This window comes from Cricetulus griseus (assembly GCF_003668045.3).
Source record: "Cricetulus griseus strain 17A/GY chromosome 1 unlocalized genomic scaffold, alternate assembly CriGri-PICRH-1.0 chr1_0, whole genome shotgun sequence".
Taxonomy (NCBI): Eukaryota; Metazoa; Chordata; class Mammalia; order Rodentia; family Cricetidae; genus Cricetulus; species Cricetulus griseus.
Window position 1 is genome coordinate 275,287,316 of NW_023276806.1, and position 21,939 is coordinate 275,309,254.

Sequence of the window (21,939 nt, forward strand, 5' to 3'; positions counted from 1 at the left end):
GGCAGTCCTGGACAAATATGAGGGACTTTTGAGTTAGTCATGGTTTCAGATGACCCACATATCTCCAGGAGGGGAGATCATCTGGCTACTGCATCCTTGGAGGCAGTGTCCTTTTGCCTGTTGGGAACACAGGAAACCCTTCTCGGCAGGAGCATTATGGTGGGGGTGGGATGTTTTCTGGACTGAGATGGCTCCTCCCCTACCCCTCCTGACCCTGTCTTTTCCTGGCTTCCTCTAAGCACACGGAACCCAGTGTTCACTTGTGCCCTGAAGCAGAGCTCCTGCTGGAGACGGGAGGGCAGAGTCCTTCCCTGATTCCTCCCTGAAGCCCCAACGGGACACAGTGAAATAGCCTGTAGACCGCCCCTTCATACTCAGGCCTGAGCAGCAAATAGGAGGAAGATCATCTTAGGTGACCTTTCACCTATAGGGACCGCAGTGTACCCAGAAACACACAGTCTGTTGTCCTGGCTGCTACTACAGCTGTACCTGGGCGGAGCTTAGTGGGTAGAGCCCATCATCCCCCCCCCCATCCCTCACCCCCGCGCGCACACACACACACACACACACAAACCAGGCTCAGAATGTACTTGACTCTCCAGCCTCTACCAGGCCTCTCAGGACACAGCAAACCACCCCAGTCCCTGACATCTGGGTCCTTGGACCAGAGGGAGGCTGCTAGGTTTGGTGTATAGGAGTTAGGTATAGGTTTAAGGCCCAGGCCTTTTCAGGGACAGAGGGCCCTGCTGTTCCATCCAGCCTGATCCTGACACAACAATAGAAAGCCAGCTGTGTTTACTTGAAATTATGGGCTTGCAAGATGGTTATATTACCCGAAAGAAAGACAGCATCCCCTGGCAGAGAGACAACACAACTGCAAGTGCTTCAACAATGTGCCAGGGAGTCTGCAGGGGTGCTTAGGTCAGGGAGGGCAGTCTCTCTGCCCCTCACCTCTGCACAAGAACAGAGACGGGAACAGTGACAGGAAGTTCCAGAAGAAGAGTCAGTCTAAGGGCTGCAGTCAGGCAGGGATGGGAGGAGAGTTGAGGACCCAACTGGCCGGCAAGTTGATTGAAAAGAAAGTATAAAAGCAGGGAGCCTCTGGGAGATTGATGGCTTTCCAAGAGGTGGGCAGAGAGAGGAGTGCTGACAGGTCTCCAAGGCAGCCTGGCTAGTCTAGCAGGAAAGGAAAGGGCTAGGCAATGAATGGGAAGTCCCCTGGTATCCAGCAGGGTTGCTAGGAGGTCTGTGGGCTTTCTCCTGCCCCGTGTGACCCCATCTCTGCTGCCCCCTTTGCCTCCTAAACCAGGAGTACCCAAGCGGCATTTTAGCAGCTCTGCGCTCCAACCCGATACTTTCCCTAAAGGTTTGTCGGTTCTAGATGGACTCCAACCCCTCTTGGCTGAGACACTTCCTGGACACAGAGCTCAGCAATGCACATCCCCAGCATGGGAGGATGGGGCTCTGCATGGCTCAGTGTGTGGCAGCTGCCCTGTGTGCAGCAGGAATAACCTAGAAGGGCCCCGGGGTGGGCTCCTAATTCCCTAGCTGAATGTATTTCAGCCCAGATGGATCATGGCTCTTAACATCCAGCTCAGGGGCCTCTGGTGAGTTGAGGGGCCTTAAACACATGTGGTTGATCCTCCAAAGTCTTGTCTTCATATGGGTTGTAACCTTCCAGTCCTCTCCTCGAGTTCAGCCTAGCCAAGCAGGGAGACAGAAAGCAGCAGAAATTACCCCAAATGAGAATTATGATAATGAGATCGTAAGCTGCCTGTCCCCCTAGAAGTGGCTGACTATTCCCACGACATCTTTTCTGAGCATGCCAGCCACAGAATGAGGCCTCAGCAGTACTTAGTGTGTGCCTGACAAGCCACACCCTCAGCCAACTCAGCCCCAGGAGCCAGGCTTAGCTTCCCTTGACCATGGTCCTCAGATTCGCTGACATCAGCCATTCTTGTCCTACCAAAAAGGAATACACAGGAACCACACGCCAGCCTGGCTCCACGCACCAATTTAGCTCCTTCTGTGGCTCCCGACCCTCAGCCCAGCAGCCGCTGTCCACCTGGCAGGCCCGGGTGGGGCAGTGCAATGTTGGGTAATGTGTCACATGGCCTGAGTGGCCTGGCCAGGGAGAACCACTCTTCTGGAACTCAAAGAGGCTACTAGCCAGTAGCCAGAGCTGAGGCAGGCTGCTTATGAGGCCATGTCTTCAAAAAGGACAGCTGAGGCTGCCAAAGGCGAGATCAGCATTGTGCCTGCCCCTTGAGCTGAGCCTCAGGGGTGCCCCCCCCACAACCCAAATCTATCCTGCTGCTGTATTCACACTGATCTCTCTTCTCTCTTCCTCTTCTCCCCACTTGGCCTTCTTGGTGACTTCCTATATCGTTCTGAATACCTGCGACCTCTGACCTCTGCCCTCTGGCCTTCCAACTCATGTCTCTCCTCAGCTGTTGCCTCTCCTCAATTCTGTGCGGCTGGCTCCACCCCCAGTCATTAAAAGGCGGACCTTTCAGGTAGATACTATGTGGGGCTTTCCCGGGGGCTTGGCGAAGTCTTGGGGTCCTGACTGGGCAGCTGGGGTTTACCCACTATGCCAGAACCCGCTTCTAACAGTTACAGTAAATTAGACAAACATTGGCCCGGTGATAGCATAAAAATGGAAATACACAGTACACAGGCCTCATCACAGCATGACACCTAACACCACCACCATCAGGCCTTCTGACATCTATTTTGCAGGCCTGATGTTAAGCCTTTCAGTGGTTCGAGAGTTATGTGCCACGGTCTTTATTGCGCAGATGCAGAAATAAAGGCTCAGAAACGTTCAGTAAGCTGCCTGAGGTCACAGAGCAAGGATTTATATATACTCCAGTGCTCCTCCTGTTCCCAGTGTGCCCCTGTAAAGTAAGAACAGGCACCCTGACTGTGACAGTGCAAGGAAATGGAGACTCAGGGAATGAACGCACCCGCCCAAAGTCACAGGAACAGCAAGAGGGCAAAGTGGACTTGAGAGCCAGGTCTCTGCCACCTAGACCCACACTCTCCCTGCTCAGGCACACAGCCTGCTAAGTCTGACCACTCAGAGCCTGGGTGTGAGGAACAAAGATCTTTGTAGAGAGGCATGGCACACAACCAACAGCTCCTTTCCTATCTTCCTGCCTTGCTGCCTCCAAGGAGGCTTGGCCAGGAGCAGGTTCTCCAGGGACAAAACATCATTTCCCATGCTGTCTGAGGGCACATGAGGCCAGGGACAGTCTGTCTTACCCTTCATCGTCCTTCTATGGCCCAGGTGTCCCCAGGGCCCCTGGGAGCTGGGAGTGGCAGGGCCTTGAGCTACTTGCCTGGTGAGTCCACAGCCCAGGAGCATACTTGAGTACCTGACTGAATAAGGCTGAAAACCCACTCCAGTGGTCAGCTAAAAATACAGTCACGTGATACATGTGTAGCCTATTAAGCATTCAGCCCATTCTTGTAGGCTGCGGATCGCATTACCCCCACCAAATCCTCGAGAGCCTCTAGGGCTCCAAGGGTTGCTCAGGAGGCCGCTGGCAGCTCAAAGCAGGGCCAGGCCCTCTCAAGGCCACTCATCCTGCTACAGACAGGGCCTGCTTGAAGGAAGCTGAGGTAGGGCTCCTGAACATCCCCCCCTCCCGCCACACACACACAAACACACACACACAAACACACACACACACACACACACACACACATATGCACGCATGCACATAAATAGTCACTGTGTAGCCTTGCTTGCATTTACTGCATTCTAGCTCCTACTGTAAGTACACTGCCTGATGGGTTGCAAAGGGTGACTCGGTCAGTAAAATGCTTGTTGGGCAAGCAGGAAGACATGAGTTTGAACCTCCTGGGATGGAAAAGACAGGAGAATCCTCGGGGCTCTCTGGCCATGCCATATTAGCCTAACTGATCCCAGTGAGAGACCCTGTCTCAAAAGAAATGAGGACCTCCCCTAAGGAATGGTACCCAAGATTGATGTCTGTCCTCCACACACATGCGTGCATATACATACCCACAGTTATCTCGTGTAAGCTGCATCCCAGCCTCCTATAGGTCACGTTCTTCCTCATTCCCAGTTGGCAGAGGAAGACCCTAGAGCAGTGGTTCTCAACCCTCCTAATGCTGAGACCCTTTCATACAGTTCCTCATGTTGTGGTGACCCCCAACCATAAAACTATTTTGTTGCTACTTCATAACTATAATTTTGCTGTTGTTAATGAATCATAATGTGAATATCTGATATGCAGGATATCTGAATACGTGACTCCCAAAGGGGCCATGACCTATAGGTTGAGAATCACTCCCCTAGTGCTTCCAGGAGTAGATCCAGCCACCACCTGTGGCTGCATCCATGCCCAAGACACAGAGGTGGCCGGGCAAGACTTTTCTATACTGCCCTGACCTAGTTTCCAGAGCAGAGCCAGCAGGAGTTGCCCTCATGGCTGCTGCAGATGCCCTTGGGGGTTAGGGTTTTATACCGTCAGCCAGCCATCATGGGACAATGAGAAGGCTTACCAGTTTCCTATTGGTACATCTGTATTGATTAGCACGTTATGCAAGATGGTCTCAAGTTAGCAGAAAGGGGAAGCTTACATAAGAGCTGGTGCTGACTGATGCGTTTAGCAGGTGGCGCTGGAGGCCACTTCCAAAGAGCAAGGAGTTGGCTGACGAGCCCCGCTTAGCTGAGTAGTGATGAGCCAGACAAAACCATATGGCCTCTGACCTAGGGTCTCATTTGATCCCCTAGAATGGATAATCAAAACAGCAAATGCTAAGACAGTAAACAAGGACCCCATGCTCCTGCGGCTGGGAGTCCAGGGCTCATGATAACTCACTACATTAAGAGAGTGCAGTCTACCTGGGCTGAGCTCAGGCATCGGGCCAGGCCAGGGGTCATCTCTCACTTACTCTCTATCTCTGCCACTGCTGCCAGGCTCTCTGCCCTGGAGACCTCTAGAAGCCCCACAGCTCAGCAACCTGATGCCTTGGTTCTCTCCTTGCTGCCATTAGCCCCTGCATGCAGTCACCATCACTACCACCATAGCATCATTGCCCTCACCATCCACCCACTATCCCCACTGCATTCCCGGCAGGGTCCACAAAGACCCCCACAGATGCATGGCACATGGTGTGGGGGGCCTGACTGATGCTCTGAGACCTTCTCTCTAATGCATATTTTCTCTAACTTCAGGGGGAACAAGGCCAGTCTGGCATCCAAGGCCCTCCAGGGCCACCGGGCCCCCCAGGACCAAGTGGCCCATTGGGACACCCAGGACTGCCAGGGCCTATAGGGCCCCCTGTAAGTATCCCTCCCTCTCTTGCTCTCTAGAAGCTTCTAAACCTTGAATAGTGATCAAAATGACAAAAACATTTTGTCAAGGACCTGAATATGGTTGGTCCATGCCTGAGACTCTGCTTGCCTGTATACCCTCCCAATTCTACCATTCCACCTGCAGGGCAGTGGATTCTGGCAAGGTACTGGGGGTGACCTCTGGTATCTGTGTCTTTCAAGGTAAATGTAGAATCCACACTGCTGAACCACCTTCCAGACAAGCTGCCCAGTCAGTGGGGCCCTGCATCCTGAGGTCTGAGGGTTGGTAGTGGCACTGCTGGGGAAGGATGCCATGGACATCCCCTTCAAGTGACAGATCCATCCCCCACCTCACTCATTTTCAAACTCTGCCCAAGACCATGTCCTCCGCAGCCACAGCACAACAAAAATATATGTGTATAATGCTGATAAAGTCTTCCAAGTAGCTTGAAAGAAGTGACATCAAAGTCACTCAAGTTCATGCCCAGGCCCTTCAGCTGCTCTGACATTTAACCATCTTGAGATGCCGTGGAGGGTCCCTGTGAACTGGACTCTGTACAGCTCTGGCAACTGTAATCTCCTACTGGGCTAGGGGGGCTGCACTGTAGTGACAACCTGTGTTGCTCAGAGCTTGCTCAGTTGGTCCCCAAAAGGCATATTTACAGAATTTTACCTCCAGGACTCCAGTGTGGCCGTGGGGAGGTCTCACCTCCACCAGGCTGTTGATGGAAAAACTGGAAGGAAATGAATTCAGAAAATTGAGACACACTAAGCTTCCAAAGTGCCCTAAATTCACTGCTTTGCCAACTACCACCCTTGGACCCAGTACTGGTCTCTTGCTCTCTGCATGGCAGCTAGATGTATTGTTTGTTTGCTAGTTTTTTCTTGGTTTATAAAGGAATAAACCCTGAATGTCTTTTACCCCAGTGGAAACAGACTGGACCTAAACTTACTGGTTTTTTTCCAGTCCACGTTTATTGCCCAGATCTCTGCCCAAGACCACAGTACCCAGCCATCCCTGGCCTCCCCCTCTGTACCCATGGGCCCCTGTACCCCATACCAACTCACCATGGCCAGCTGCTGTGGTTACCTCCAGGCAGAGGGGGGACACCGGGCTCTTCTTCAGGGGTTCAGGGCCAAGGGCAAGATCAGGGCTTTGTTGGGCAAGGTCAGCTTTCCAGCAAGGGGTCTAAATTAGGAGGTATGTGGGTAAAGGATCTTTCCTAAGCCACATTGCCAATTTAGCCCCAGGCCACTGACCTACTTTGCAGTGGGCGAGCACAGCACAGTTGCCCACAGTGCCCACATGGCTCCACTTGGAGATGCTAGCCTGCCGTCCCCATGTGCCCTCCGTAGGTTTCAGTTACTGTCCAGGATACCCTGGAGCTATCTGGGGCCCTCTGCTCCAGCCTCCACTGTGAACATGACTAACCTCACTCAGTAACCTTATTACTTCTACAGGGCTTACCTGGGCCTCCTGGACCAAAGGTAAGTGCTGGCTAAATGATAATGGGTGATCTGGGGGAAAGCATTCCCTGTAGGGGGTGTCAGCTAAGGAAGGAGCTGAGAGGGACTGAAACTGAGTGATGGATTAAACGTGGTCTTTTTCTAAAACATTATCTCCTCCTTACGAACTGTTTTGATCCCAATATGTAGCATCCTTCTTGGGTGCTGAAGATGGCTGAGCGAACGCTATAGGTGGCATAGAAAGTACCGTCCTGGGTTGGAGGTGCAGTTTAGTGGTTGAGGGTTTGCCTAGGATACATGAGGCCCTGGGTTTGAATCCCCAGTGCTTCATAAACAAAGTGTGATGCTTATGCCCACAGCCAGAAAGCAGAGATAGGAGGACCAGGACTTCAAGGTTAGAGGCCGGCCTAGGCTACATGAGACCCTGCCATTAAAAAAAAAAAAAAATGCAGGGCATTGTTTGTGCATGCCTTTAGTTCCAGCACTCGGGAGGCAGAGGTAGGCGGATCTCTGTGAGTTCAAGGCCAGCCTGGTCTACAGAGTGAGTTACAGGGCAGATTCAAAAACAATACAGAGAAACCCTGTCTTGAAAAAAAAATGTAAGAGAGAAAGAAAAGAAGAAAGCATAATCTTGGCTGCCTGGGAGCTTGTGTTCCAGCTGGAAACACAAGGCAGACAGATGTTGTGACGTGGCCACTGTATCCTGAAGCTGTCCAATATGGAAAAACCTCCAAAGTGATCTGATCTTTTGTAAAATGTTGCCCGGAAGCCCACAATGGCAAAGGCACTCACTTTGAAGCCAGAAACCCCCCGGGACCAAAGGGCATAAAACACCAAGGGTGGTCACCACTTGGTAAACATGGAAACAGAGAGCCAGGGAGGGCTCAGGAGAAGACTCATTGGTAGAACCAAAACTGGAGTCCTGGGTCTCTGACAAGCTGACCCCTCACACCCCTTCAAACATCCAAACAGTGTCTGGGGACCTCCAGAGAACAAGGAACTCATGGGGAGGCAGAAGGTAGCATTGTGTAGCAAAGAGCACCAACTGGTCTGGCATGGAAAACCATTTGGCTTCTCTTTCTTCCCCAGGGAGACCCAGGGATCCAGGGCTACCATGGCCGCAAGGTATGCGGGGAAGCGGGGGAGGAACACTACCTATTCTGTGGGGAACCCACGAGGGGCCTCATTATAGGGATGCACACAGGCTGGGGCTTGGTGGGGAACAATGTATGCTTATACCTGTGCCAGCCATGCGAGCCTCATTGTTTATAAGGTTGTTCAAACACTCAGGAAAGAACAGGAACAGATGGGACAGTGCCTTGGTGGGCTGGTGACCCAACCCAACCTCAAGTAAGGAAGTGTCTCTCTTATTGGCCTAGCTGGCTATGTATGGTGTCTGGACTAGGTGAGCCAAAATACTGGGCCCCTCTAACACAAGCTCCATGCTGAGCCTGGAAGGTGGTGTAGACAAACCCATCCCTGCTCTTGGGCAATTCTCAGGCCAGACAGACAAGCATTCCTGCAAAGACTGCCTTACTAGAAGCAAGCTGTTAAGTGCCACCACTACAAAGCTCTCTGAAAGCAGGGTAGAAAGATAAAACCCAAGTGGGAAGAGTTAAAGCAGTCAAGTGCTCAACCATATGAGTGGGTATATTAGCTAGCTAGTGCTGTGTAACAAAGTATCCCAAATTGGCTGACTTAATATCATGATTATTTCTTATGTTTCTGTGGATTGGTGGCCTAAGGTTCTACAGTTCCACCTGGGTTCATAGGAGGAGGAGCTTATATGATAGCTAGGAGGGCAAAGATAGCCTTACTCAGTCCTTTGGGTGGTGGTGCTGCCTGGTGGCTTCTGCTTTCCAGGTGCCTTTCATCTTCCAGCAGGCTGGATGGGCTTCCAGCAAAGTAAACCCAGAACAGCCTCCAAGGTGGGTAGGCTCAAATACATGAGCCTCCTCCTAGCACCGTCTCATACCACATTTCCTAAGGACCTTCTGCTCAAATGGGTCACACAGCCAAGTTACCTGCAACAGCATAGGAAGACACCTAGTTCTGACTGATTGATTGAAGGGGTAGAAAAGCTTTGTGGCCATTTTCAGCAGGCCTCTGTGGTCCTTCAGCAAACCTGAAAGGAAATAGTATTTTAGACACGGAAACCATTTGAGCCAAGGCCCGGAAGCAGTTACTACAATAAACATAAGAGCATAACACTTTCAATACAGCCAGTGCTTGCTGAATGTCAGCTGTAGGCCAAGCATTGCCTGCAATACAGCCTGCAGAGCTCCCAATCCTATACCCCTTAGGGCTGCTATGATTTTCTCCCACCTAGCAAATGAGGACACTGAGGCTCACCCAGGTCTCAGCTAAGAGAAATCAGAACAAGAGTTCAAGCCAGGCCTGGGTTCTTCTCATGGTACCAGATGCTACAAGGATCCCCACTTTTGGCTGGGAAGCTCCAGAGTCCTCCAGAACCTTCCGGAAGGGGAAATGCAGCAGGAAGGGAAGGTATGGGTGGGGGAAGGAATCTTGGAAAGAGAAACTCACTTGGCTAGGAGTAGGCGCCACACCCTCTGGGTTCTGGTGGCTGCCATTACTATGGTGTTTTATGGTGCCTGGTGGGGGAAATGCTGAGACATGGGATCTTTAATTAGTTCTGCATAAAGTGAGAGGTTTGCATTGTGTCAGGAAGTGGAAATTACAGCCCCCACAGTTGCCTCCATCCACTCACTCAGGCTCACAAAATTTATTGCCTCCCAGTGCAACACGGGGCGGTTTTCCCATTAGTAGTCCAATCGGTTCTTTCAAGCTGTGAAGGGGTGGATTCACTGGCAGAGGGGCCCCAGGGTCATGGTGATGCCCTTGGCTGGGACTATTGTGACCAGCAAATATTTTATACCTCTGCTATAAAAATGGAGTCTGGAAAGCTGTTGTCTTGAGACTGGAGAGGGCCCTGCTGCGGCCTACGGTGCCCTGATAGTGGGGGTCCTGGACCTATGTGCATGGCCATCCTCCATTTGGGCAGTTGATAGCAAGATTCATTCAACCCAGCATTTGCAGAGGAATGGTGCAATACCATTGGGGGAGGGGCAGCTCCTGGGGAGAAGGAGGCTGGCTCAAGTGTGCTTAGCCTGACAGAACAGGATTAGATGTGAACAAGTACTGTGGTAGCCCTCCAGCAAAAACAGTTCTAGCTCTTCCTTATGCCAAGTGCCAGGAAGAGAGCCAGAGGCCTGGAATCACTGGCCTGGACTGTTAATGGTTGCTTCTACAGCAGTTGAGGTTACAGTCCCTTCTTGCTTGGGGAAGCATGGCTTCCTGGGCACAGACTGTCCACATGTGTCCCCTGGAGGCGGGTTTGTAAGCCAGAGTCTCTTGGCCCCTTGGTCCCCATGTTTTCATCTTGCATTTAGGGCAGTCAGAACCCCCTCAGCCTTAGGACTTGGGAGCAGCCCCCTCAGCCCATCCCCTCTTGCTGAGTTCCTTCTTTGCTTCTTGCTGGCTTCTCTCTTTGCTAGGCCATACCCCTCTGTTCCTCTGTAGAAGTCTCTTTTCATAAGTTTCTAACAGCCAAGGCCGTAGCTGGCCCCTCTACCTCTCTGGACCTTCACCCCTCCCAGCTGCCTCTCAGCACCCCACACCCCTGCCACTCTCCCTCTTCCAGGGCCCTTGTTCTATCATCAATTCCTCAGTGCCTCCTCCTAGTCCACAAGCAGAGAGGTTGTCTGCAAGGAGACAGACACCACTGGGACCATGGCATCTTGACCCCAGCAATCCTCATGTCCAAACAGACACTTGCTTCCCTCTCAGTCCTGACATGAAGCGATTGTCACTCGTGCTCAATCAAGAGCAGCCATCCTTCACGTCTTGGTTCAGCCAAAGTGCAATGGCACCTGTCTCACTCTGTCCTTACCAGAGACAGGGCTGAGAGACCATTATCCCTCAGGCGTTAACACATCTTTGCCTAAAGTTTTACAGTTAATGAACAACATGCTGGAGTCAGATTTGAGGTCTCAAGAGCCTGTCTGAAAGCATCTGTGGATTCTCTAAGAAAGGCTGGATGGCGCCCCCTGCCCTTTACCCATCAGCCTTCCCTCTCCCTCTTTCCTCCCACTCTGTGCTTAGTTAAGGTGAAAGGAGGAGAGATTAATTTGGGGGAGGAACGGACATGAATGTCAGAAAGATGTTCCCACCCCTCCTCCCCAGGGGAGGAGTGGCCACCAGTTGTAGTAACACTGAGCTGAGATAGCTTTGCAACCGGCCCGCAAACCGGCCCGGTCGTGGTCTCCGTGAGGGAGGAGGAGTCCTTGGTGTAGCAGAGGCACCTGTCTCCCAGGCTTGGCACACAAGGTGGAGTTTAATATCAGCTTGTGAAGTATGAGGATGAGACACTCCCTCCATCACTCTGCTGGGTGGACCAGGCCAGTGTCCTCTCAGTCAGGCCAGCCAGGTTTACTTCTCTACCAGCTCTTTGAGATCCAAGCCCAGGGTGGCTAGCATCCTTGTGCAGCCCCTATACCTGCCCAGGAGCCAACGCTCCGGTTTAGACATTGCATGTATTGTTGTATCCCCATGGGGTACCTGCTTGGCCCAAGTTTATGGCAAGCATCTACCTTAACTCTACTGAAAAATACAAAGCATGTTTCAAACATCACACATCAAAACCCCGGGTCTCCTTCAGACTAGTGTGGGTCACACACCTGATGGGAGCTCATCTCCTAGTGCATCCAAATTAGCACTGTGTCTGGTGCACCCCGGATCATTTGCATGGGTCTTTGTAGAGGACACACATTCTGAAGGAGACAATTCTATGACATGACGATCAACATTGTTATGAATACTTCTCTCCCACATGCCAGGCAGGGAACCAGGCACTTTACAGGCATCACTTTTTTGCCCCGCCTCCCCCTTTTGAGCACAGGCTTACCTTAAATTCATTTGGTAGCTGAGGATGACTTTGAACACGTGGAGTGCTGGGATTAACCTGTTTTTTTTTTGTTTGTTTGTTTGTTTGTTTTTGTTTTTGTTTTTTGTTTTTTTTGTGGTGCCAGAGATTGGACCCAGGATTTTGTGCAGGCTGGGCAAGCATTCTACCAATTAAGACTCATCCCCAGCCCCGGTGCATCATTGCATTGTCTCTTTTAAATCCATCTCAGAAAGTCTGATTCTTTGCTATCTCTAGCAAAGCTTGGATCACAGTATGTCTCCCTCTAGCCCACAGCTGGGAGGTATCAACACCTGGGTCTGTCTGAATCCACATTCTTACTCTGAATGACTTTGGTACCTGCATGTTAGGGTCTCCAAAGGAATGTAGTGTTCTGAAAGGCTTTCTCCCTCATCTTCCCAGGAATGACATGAGATGGAAGCTGAGATCATGGCTGGGTTCAGATCTCACAGGACAGAAGGTGTAGGCACATGGGTACCTCGTTTAGATGAACTGAGAGAGCACGCTTGCCCAATGGAGCGATACTAGACAGCTGAGCTGCTTCTAAAACAACTCATCTCAAACCTCCACTACTCCTGAGTGATCCATGTGGCCCTCTGGCTCACAGAGGATCCAAGTGACCCAAGCCCGCTGTGGCCATTCCCAAGCAGCAGAGGGTACACAGCATTTTCTGTCAATGTTGGGGAGTCCCAGTGAGGACACCCAGACTCTTAAAATGGATGCAGATAAGAACAGGGAGACGTGGGCCTCGAGGAGACTGGACAGCCCCAGCCCCCACTCCATGACCTCTGGGCTCTGCTCTGCCCTCCAAAGTCCACAGATTAATTAGAACTGACTTTTCCTTTGGAACTGACTACACAATCAACCGATTTCAAATTGTGATTACAAGCCAGCCATCCTTCCAAAGCCCCAAGCCTTCAATGAGGCACCCGACCCAGGAATTCCCTGGTTCACTTCCTGCCAGCCCTAATTACCGGAGGACCTGGGATTTCCACGGTTCCGGGGAAGCAGGAACTCAGTCACCTTTTTCCCCCTGGAAGGACAAACAGAGAACTCTTGCCTGGGACAAAGTGTTATGTCTCCTACCCTCATCTCTACAGCTTTTCCAACCTGGGGGCTCCCCAGCCCACTTATCAGGCAACCCCCCATCCCCTGCAGAGAACAAAGATGCTATGTCACTGACCCCTTGTAGGAGAGCTCTGGCCCCAAGTTAGGGAAATCCGTTCATCTCCCTTGCCTGCTGGCCTTTTGCTTGGCTGCAGGACTGACACTGAAGCCCCACCCCTATTCCCTCCAGATAGATTTCATGCCAAGTCCCTGTGCAGCTTGTCCAACAAACAGTAAATCACCAATTAGGAGGCCACACCCGCTGGCCAGGCTTGTGTCATCCTGTCATCTGTAGAAAGGATGGGTCCTCCTACCTAGAAACTTCAAAGGACATAGAACCTGTTGATATTAGGGGTGGGGACACGTGGGGGGGGGCTTCCTAGGAGCTGGGACAAGCCTTCAAGATCACTTAGAGTAGCCCTAACCAACCATTTGTCTCTTGAACCAGAGTGACTGCAGTTTCCACCCTTCCCACATTCAGCCTCCATTCATTGATTCTTGGCACCAATGTTAAAGAGCCAGCATCCTCCAAAGGTGGCTGCCTGCCTGGGAGTTACAGTCATCTGCTGGCCAGAGGGGCCAAGACTCTTTGGGGCACTTGGAGCACCCACTTTCCCAGCCACAGGATGGTCCAGACGGGTAGTGAAGAGCCCCCTCCCTGCCAGGGAACCTCTGGGATCCCCAGTGGGAAGGTAGAGGCAGAGAAGAATCAGAGCCATAGGCTTGGACAGCTGTGAGATCTAAGCCATGAAGCCAAGCACAGCACTGAGCCAGCAGGGCCAAGCTCCTTCCACCTGCGCCTTTGGAACTAAAAAACTCAAGAGGGCAATAGAAAAGGAGGCTCAAGGCTTGCACAAAGGCATGCCAAAGCTTCAGAGTATGTTGCTGTCCTTCAGCGGTGGCCACGCCCGCCCTAGCTTCCCTCTCTGAAACAGCATCTTAGATCCTGAAGGGTGCCTCACCCCCCATCCAGGAAGCAATGCTCTCTGGCCTATCCAGAGGTCAGACAGGGCAAGCCCTTAGGCTGGATCTGAGCAGTGAAGCTAATGAGAGTGGAGAGAGCCCTGGTGTGGGGTCAGCCAGGCGCCCCAGCTTCCTGCCCAGCAAAAGGGCAGGCGGGAGGGAAGTCCTGAGGCCCTGAAACCAAGATCAGCAGAGGGGGGCTGGGGGTGAGGAAGAGGGGAGCTTAGCCACCCTACAGAGGACTGCTCCCTAGAAGGAAGTAAGAATGGCTGGTTCTTTTGTATGGGCAGGCATGTCTTCACAAGGTCAAGCCAACTCCAACTAAGGACTGCTTGGGCTAGCCTGGGTCCCTCACTGTGTGCACAGCTTCTCTGGGTGTCCTCCTGAGTAAAACATCATCCTTGGCCATCCTGGAGGTACAGGGAGGGACAGTGGTACCCCACTGAGACCTCCTCCTAGACTTGTGTTTTTACACAAAGCTAAGACTCCTTTTTCTATCTCCTCTCCAGCTCTGACTGATGTCCCCCCATGCAAGCATCCAGGGTGGGACTGGGGGGTTGGGGAGGGGGGAGGGGAATAGATCTAGTCTGATCTCTCTGTGCAAAAGAGAAGTGTGGACTCAGAAAGGAAACAGCCACATTGACACCTAGTCCACCATGAGTGGGAGATAGAGATTTCAGAGACCTTACAGAAAGCCCAGGAAATAAACAGGACCCCATCCCCACCCCCAAAGCAGTGAGGGCCTTCCAAGGTGCTATCCCTCCAATATCCCTGCACCCACCAGGGAACTCTGTCTAGAACAGTGCTTCTCAACCTTCCTAACACTACAATACAGTTCCTCATGTTGTGGTGACCCCCAACCATAAAATTACTTCGTTGCTACTTTGTAACTGTAATTTTGCTACTGTTATAAATCGTAATGTAAATATCTGGTATGCCACCCCAAAGAGGGTCACAACCTACAGGTTGAGAACCATAGGTCTAGGGACTTCTGGTTGAGTCGGTGTGATGGAGTCCATTGGAATCTTACCAGATGACCTGACCCCCTAGAGATGAGTGCCACCCAGGACCCCAAGGGATCTTTAAGTCCGCTGTGGCCAAGATGGCAAAGTTCAGAGTAGGCCCTCCTGCACCCTCTGCTGGCCACAGAGCAGACCTGCCCATGCTGGCCAGACCCCTCTGGCATCCTGAGCAGGCCAGGGTGCAAGAGGATTTATTTGGTGGTTGAACATAAAGATTGGGGCTTTCTGTAGAACTCAGGCCCTTGGCTCTCAGAGGATGAATGTGATACAATGTCTGTCACAGGTGGGCATGAACACGTGCACAGATGTCAAGGGCACAGGTGGCACTAGCCTGTGATCCCAGATAATCAGGAGGCTGAGGCAGGAGGCTCACAATACTGGCTGGGCTACAGAGTGAGCACAAGGCCTGCTTGCACAGCTTAGTGAGAGCCTGTCTCAAAATTAAAGGTGAAGACATCTCCTGAGGATAGAGTTCGACAGAAAAACAATTGCCCAGCATGCAAGAGGCGCTGGGTTCAGTCCAGTATTAGGGGGAGGGGATACAATGTGAGGACCCAGAACTGGGACGTGGGGACAGTAAAGGGTCTCACGGAGTCATAAATATGGCTTTGAAGTGAGGAAGTAGCAGAGCACCATGGGCCATGGAAGTGGATAGCACTTTCAGGAACACAGTGGTTTATCTTCACCAGGAAACTAGGATGGAGGCAGACTTCGGAATACCAGATCAGCAGCGCAGAAGCTCCCTCCCATGTCTTTTTGAATGTGGGCCCTGGAGACTGTGAAGTTGAAAACCTTATTATCTAGGCTGTGTGCTGGGAGACTTGGAGACACCAGTGGGGAGGGGTCAGCCTGGAGGAAGAGTGGGAGTCTCTTGCCTTTGTCTGGAGAAGGGAGGGCAGAGCTGTCCAGTGAGGTAGCAGGGAAGAGAGTCTGAACAGATTAAAACAGTACAGGTCAGCTGGGAGCTACAATGGGAATCATTGTGCCTGGGCCCTGGATTTCCCCATCTGCAGCATCACCTGAAGCACCGGCAGCAATCAACCAGCAGGCTGGCAGGGTACTGCTGCATCTTCCTATCAGGAACCTCTGGGATCCCCAGTGGGAAGGTAGATGGGGGGGGGGGGGGAGGTATCAAGCAGGGTTCAGTGCATGAGGCAAGAGTTAGCCCTGCTAGACAATTGGATTACCGTCTTGACTCACCTTTTCTTGGCCCCCTTTTGTCACTGGCTGTCATCTCCTGACCCATTTCGTGGCGGGATGACTGCCTGCCTTCCTAGTGGCCCCTCCTCCTGTAGGTCTGGTGGTCATAGGGGAGAGGAAGACATTGAAAGTAAAGAGGGGCAGAGCTGAGATGGTGCAGCCCTGCCCATGAACCCCAGAAAAGCTGTGTGTGGCCAGGCAGGATCAGAAAGGGGGTTGGAAAAATGAACAACAGCTCACAAGCCCAGAGAGGTTGGGGATAAAAAAAAGGCCCTGGATAAAAGTAAAGAGATGCTCTTGTCTGGCCCAGCAGTGGGCACCATGTTAGCAAGCCTGCAGAGAGGTAGAAAGGTCTGTAGAAGGTAAGAGCCACATGGCTGCTCTCGTCATAGCCTGACTCCAGGCCCAGCATAGTGGAGGCAGGAGGATCCTCAGCTGCAGAGCCAGTTCAGGGTCATCTCCCTAAGTTTAATTCGTGTGTGTGTGTGTGTGTGTGTGTGTGTGTGTTCATTCTTGTTCATTTCAACTCCCATCCCCCTTTGCCTTTCTATCTCCCTTTCTCCTCTACACCTGTGACTTGGGTCACCCTGCCCGTGTGGCTGCCGCCATGGGCACGATCCTCAGAACACATGGGGGTTGGATGCTCAAGCTTGCAGGCCATAATGCCGAGTCTGGTCCTTGTCTCATGGTTTCTCTCGTTTCTGTTCCCAGGGAGAGCGAGGCATGCCGGGGATGCCGGGCAAGCACGGAGCCAAGGTACCCATCTCTCCCTATGCCTATTCCTCTCCCAAACTCTGGGAATCTTAGTTCCTTCTTGGGTCCCTTCCTTCTCGAAACATGTTAGATACATAGGATAGACACTCCTTCAACCCCCCTTCCTATATCTGTCTTTCCTAATGTGAGTGAGGCTAGTGTGAAGTGGCTCTGACTGCCTCCTAAGATTTCTGGATCATAAAAATCCTTCACAGGTGTCAGCTGTCAGCTCTAATATGGTCCTGAGACCCAAAGAAAACACAAGAACTCCAACACCCTCCATTTGGGCTTTTAAAAAAATATTTATTTATTATATATACAATATTCTGCCTGCATGTATCCCTTCAGTCCAGAAGAAGGCACCAGATTTCATTACAGGTGGTTGTGAGCCACCATGTTGTTGCTAGGAATTGAACTCAGGACCTCAGGAAGAGCAGTCAGTGCTCTTAACCTCTGAGCCATCTCTCCAGCCTCATTTGGGCTTTTCTAAGTGGCTCTTTGAACAACAATTTCACCTCAAAAGTATGTGGTCTTGGAGAAATATGAAAATGAATTTCAGAAACCAGGTGTGGTGGTACACACATGTAAGCCAGCACTTTGGAGGTGCAGGTAGAAGGGTCAGGAGTTCAGAGCCAACCTGGAATATATATCCAGTTCAAGGCCAGCCTGTGCTACATGACACCCTGACTCAAAAACAAACAAACAAAAACAGAGGGAGATAACTCAGCAGAGATTACTATACAACTGTGCAAGTGTGAGGACCTGAGTTCGGATCCCCAGCAACCATGTAAATGGGGTGGTTCGTGCCTATAATCCCAGAGATGGGAAGAGGAAACAGGAGGGTGCCTGTGGGCTTGCTGACCATCTGGTCTAGACAATCATGAGTGCCAGGCTCAGTGAGAGACCCTGCCTCAAAAACATAAGGTAGAGAGCAAAAGAGGAACCTGGCATTGACCTCTGACCTCCACATGTATGTACACATGGGTGTATGATCCTACAAACCCGTGTGCATACACACATATACCACACACAGAAAAGAAGGGATGGGGTTTGTTCCCAGTTCTTGAGGGCAGATGTCTAGAGAGCTGTGGGTGGCGGTAACCCCACTTAGACACAGGAGTGCACTATGCTTTGGTGAAACCAGCCCCTTCCTGTGGCGCTGCCTGGTAGTCCCCACCCTTTGACCATGGGGGCATAGCCTAAGCTTCACTGTCCCCACTGAACATCCCAGGGAAGTCCTGGTAATCCAGCAGATGGACAGCCCACATTCCATCGTCAGGTGCACTCTTGCGGTGTCCAGCTCAGTCTAGCTCAGCCTGTCACATTCTCTCATACTCTGGGGCAGGACCGGCTATCAGTCAGCAGAAATGTACAAACCAGGCAGAGGTGCTTGGCTAGCTGCCTCTGACCTCAGAGACCTTCATGATTTTTTGCTTTTTTTTTTCCTCTACCAGGGGTCTCCTGGGATTGCTGTGGCTGGGATGAAGGTTGGTAAACACTGTCACTCAATGTGTTAGGGGCAGGCTATCATGAGACCACAGAGGTGGAGCTCGGGGCCTTAGCAGCATGGCAGCTGGACCCAGGGGAGGACAAAAGGTTCAGCCAGGTCTCCAGCCTCTGTTACAGGGCCTCCCTAGTCTGCCACTGAGAGAAGCCACCTCTTTCCCACACTCCAGAATCAGCTGTCATGGGCTTCCAAAGCCTCTGAGAGGAGTGCCAATATCTTTTCCCTGAACCCTTAACTACGCCAATGGGTACGGGGGTGCCCAATGGTACCTCTTTGCAGCAGCTCTATTCATGGGGGACACCACCACCACCCTTCCTCCTGGGATGCTGCTAACCTGCCCACCCTCCTAGGGCAGTGGTTCTCAACCTGTGGGTTGTAACCCCTTTGTGGGTCATACCACCCTTTCACGGGGTACCTAAGACCACCAGGAGATATGGATATTTGCATTATGATTCATAACAGTAGCAAAATTACAGTTATGAAGTGGCAATAAAAGTAACTTTATGGTTGGGGGTCTCCACATCATGAGGAATTGTATAAAAGGTTGTGGCATTAGGAAGGTTGAGAACCACTGATCTAGAGGGAAGATGAGACCCTCAGGAGCAGCTTCCCAGAAGGCCTTTATCCTGGAGTTTCCACTGAGCAGAAGAAGTGTCCCTCCCCGCAAGCTGAGAGCTCTTGCCCCTGCTTTGCCTCTCATCTCTCTCTCTTCTTCGCTCATGTCTTCTTTGTTTTCCACACAGGGCGAGCCAGGGACTCCAGGAGCCAAGGTACCGATGGAAAGGGAATCCTATGGGCCATAGAGAAATGAGATGGGCTGTGGGGTGAGGCTGACAGGGACCACAGTTTTGCTTCTGTCCCCCCCTGAGGGGAGGCTGAGGCATGAAGGTCACAAATTCAAATCAAGCCTATTGAACTTGGCAAGACTTTTTTGTCAAGGGAATAGTAAAAGAGGGCTAGGGCTAGCTGTGGTGTATTTACCTGGCTTGCGGGAGGCCTTAAATTCCATCTTTGGTGCAGGCCTTGAGGGGAGGGTGTGTGTAGATATGCTAAATGTGCACTGGGAAATCCTAAGAAGTCAATACAATATGTGCCGTACCCATGTATTTATCTGGACACCTCGTTTACAAGAAGCCTGAGGACAGTTGTCTGGGAACCCTGGTCTCTGATTACACCCCATACTCTCCTCACTACCATGTCTGTTTGCCAATGACTTTCTCTTGTCTCTATGAGAGATGCAGGGAAGCTGGGGACCCAGTGTGCTGGGAAAGAAGGGACAGGGTGGGTAGGGCAGAACGGCCTCAGGGGACACCTGCCCCGGGGGCTCCACCCTGTAGCTCCTGTGCTCAGTAGGCATGTGTGGAAGAAAGGAATGTGGGCCAGCAAACCTGGGGATACAAACCCTTTCACAAGTCCTTGGCCACCAGTGAAAGGCCAGGGGACAAGGACCCTACCTCATCATCTTGTTGCAAAGCATCCCTGTAGGTACCTTTTGCTCCAGTTATTGGGAGTCCCTAGGCTAAAACCCATCCCAGGGGCAGATCGGACAAGGCTGGGCAGTGGAGAGCTAGTCGGGCCTTCCTTTTCCCCATCCCCAGTGGTCCTTACCAGGCTCCTGCCTGGCTCTCTGCCTCCTTTCCTGTCTCCATGCCATGTGACCAGGCAGCCTATACCCAAGGGCAAGTGTCAGGGATATGACACCTAGAGACTCATTGTGGTATCTTTCCTGGTTCCAACTGGAAAGATCATTAAGACAGTGGCCCCATAGTCCCTCAGGTCATGCTCTTGTGCATAGGAATGTCATTATGACACTGTGTTTCTGTGGAGGCAAGAATTCCAATGCCAACCTGCTTCAACTCCCTGTTAGTGGGGCGTGCTTTCCAATGGGCACTGCTCTGGCGTGAACTACACCCTCCAAAATTCATATGCTGAAGCCCAGAGCCCCAAGGTGTCTACACTAGAGGATAGGTCTCTTAGGGAATATTGAAGGTTAAATGAGGTCACTAGGGTGGGACCCTAATCTGATGACATTGGTGGCCTTATCAGAAGAAGATAGTCTTCCTCTTGGCCAAGTGAGAACAGGCAGAAGACAGCCATCTACAAGCCAGGAGAGCCCTTCCCTTCTCCCTCACACCCAGATGGCAGTATGGCGTGATAAGAGCCTGGGCCTCTGCTATCTCATACACCAATGCCTGGTATTTTGTTAAGACACCGTGGGGACTCATGCAGACACCGTGGAAGCAACGTTAATACTGTACCTTAAAAGGTAGACCACCTATGTCACCACCTATGAAATGAGGCTTGGATTCCAATAACCCTACAGGACTCTGTGATTCATGCCACGGGGACAGATAGCCTAGTTCTTCAACATTGGACAAAGCTGGAGCAAGGAAGATTGCATCAGTGATCCACAGACCAAATGTATTCAGCAGCAAACTTGCATTGTCTAGAGCCCTAAAGGCCAGAAGCCCAAAGGCAGGGCATGGAGTTCGGGGTACATTCTTAAGCTTTTGCCTCTCGAGCAGTTTATGACAAGATTCATGTCCACTCAGCTTGTAGAAGCCTCACCTCATCTACTTCCATCTTCACATAGCATCTGTGTGTCTGTGTCTGTCCGACTGTCTCCAGACTTCCCATCCTATAATGCCATGGCAACATTGGGTTCTATCTACTCTAGCATGATCCCCTTCATATTTGATCTTAACTGATCTTCAATGACCCTATTTCAAAAAGAAAAGAAGAGAAAAGGAAAGAAAAGAAAAGAAAAGAAAAGAAAAGAAAAGGGTTATTTTCTGAAGTACTGGAGGTTAGGACTTCAACACGAAACTTTGCTGTCAATTTGGCCCATGACACAAACTTCTCAAAAAGGACATTCTGGTGTACGGGTTCTATCTAGAGGCAGGAGGAGGGCAGAAAAGACAGGAGCCAGTAGGGGAGGGGGGAGGACAAGGAGGACGGACAGAAAGACATAAAGAGCAGAGTGCATACAAATGGGAATTCCCGAGCTCTGGCTTTCCAAACTGCCCTCCTCCCTGATTCCAGGGGCTCTCGGAAGAGGGCACTTAACTGTGGCCTGTGGCCAGGGTTTCTTCTGCATCCTGAGAATTCTAAGAGCCAGGCTCACATGGGAACAGAGCAGGGAAGCCAGCCATTGCCCATGTGAAGTGCCTCAGGAAAGAAGTCAGGACGGAGGTCCAAGAGGAAGCAGATGCCCAAGAGCCAGGGAGCCGCTCGGGAGGCAGAGGCAGAGGCAGGCAGAGCTCTGTGCGTTTGAGGACAGCCAGGTCTACAGAGTGAGTTCCAGGACAGCCAGAGTTAGGGGAGCAATGTGCTAGGAGGTTAGGGGTGCTGTCTCACCAGACATCCTGAAGAAGCTGTTCTTAATACCTCTCTCTCCTCTCCCTCCCCCTTCCCCTTTCCCTCTCCCTGCCCCTCCCTCCCTCTGCAGGGTGAGAAGGGAGCTACAGGCTCCCCTGGGCTCTCTGGCCTCATGGGGCAGAAGGTAGGTGGGTACACATTTTCAGTGGTGGATGGCGGGCTCTCTGCAAGCCTTTGTAAGCATGCGTGTGCTCCTATGTGCGCTCCTGGGCGTGGTGCACATGTTTGTGTGTGTGTGTGTGTGTGTGTGTGTGTGTGTTTGTGTGCA

The 21,939-nt window shown here is 51.6% G+C and overlaps 1 protein-coding gene across 1 annotated transcript in view; it reads left to right on the forward strand.

The window, feature by feature from the left end:
* Col13a1 (collagen type XIII alpha 1 chain) overlaps window positions 1-21,939 on the forward strand; it is a 187,324-nt gene that overhangs the window by 83,716 nt on the left and 81,669 nt on the right. Inside the window, exons 14-22 of the mRNA XM_035451476.1 lie at window positions 1,310-1,366; window positions 2,451-2,516; window positions 5,213-5,320; window positions 6,794-6,820; window positions 7,889-7,924; window positions 16,745-16,789; window positions 18,241-18,273; window positions 19,037-19,063; window positions 21,742-21,795. Of these exons, the coding sequence (XP_035307367.1) occupies window positions 1,310-1,366; window positions 2,451-2,516; window positions 5,213-5,320; window positions 6,794-6,820; window positions 7,889-7,924; window positions 16,745-16,789; window positions 18,241-18,273; window positions 19,037-19,063; window positions 21,742-21,795 (453 nt within the window). The remainder of the gene's footprint in view (window positions 1-1,309; window positions 1,367-2,450; window positions 2,517-5,212; window positions 5,321-6,793; window positions 6,821-7,888; window positions 7,925-16,744; window positions 16,790-18,240; window positions 18,274-19,036; window positions 19,064-21,741; window positions 21,796-21,939) is intronic.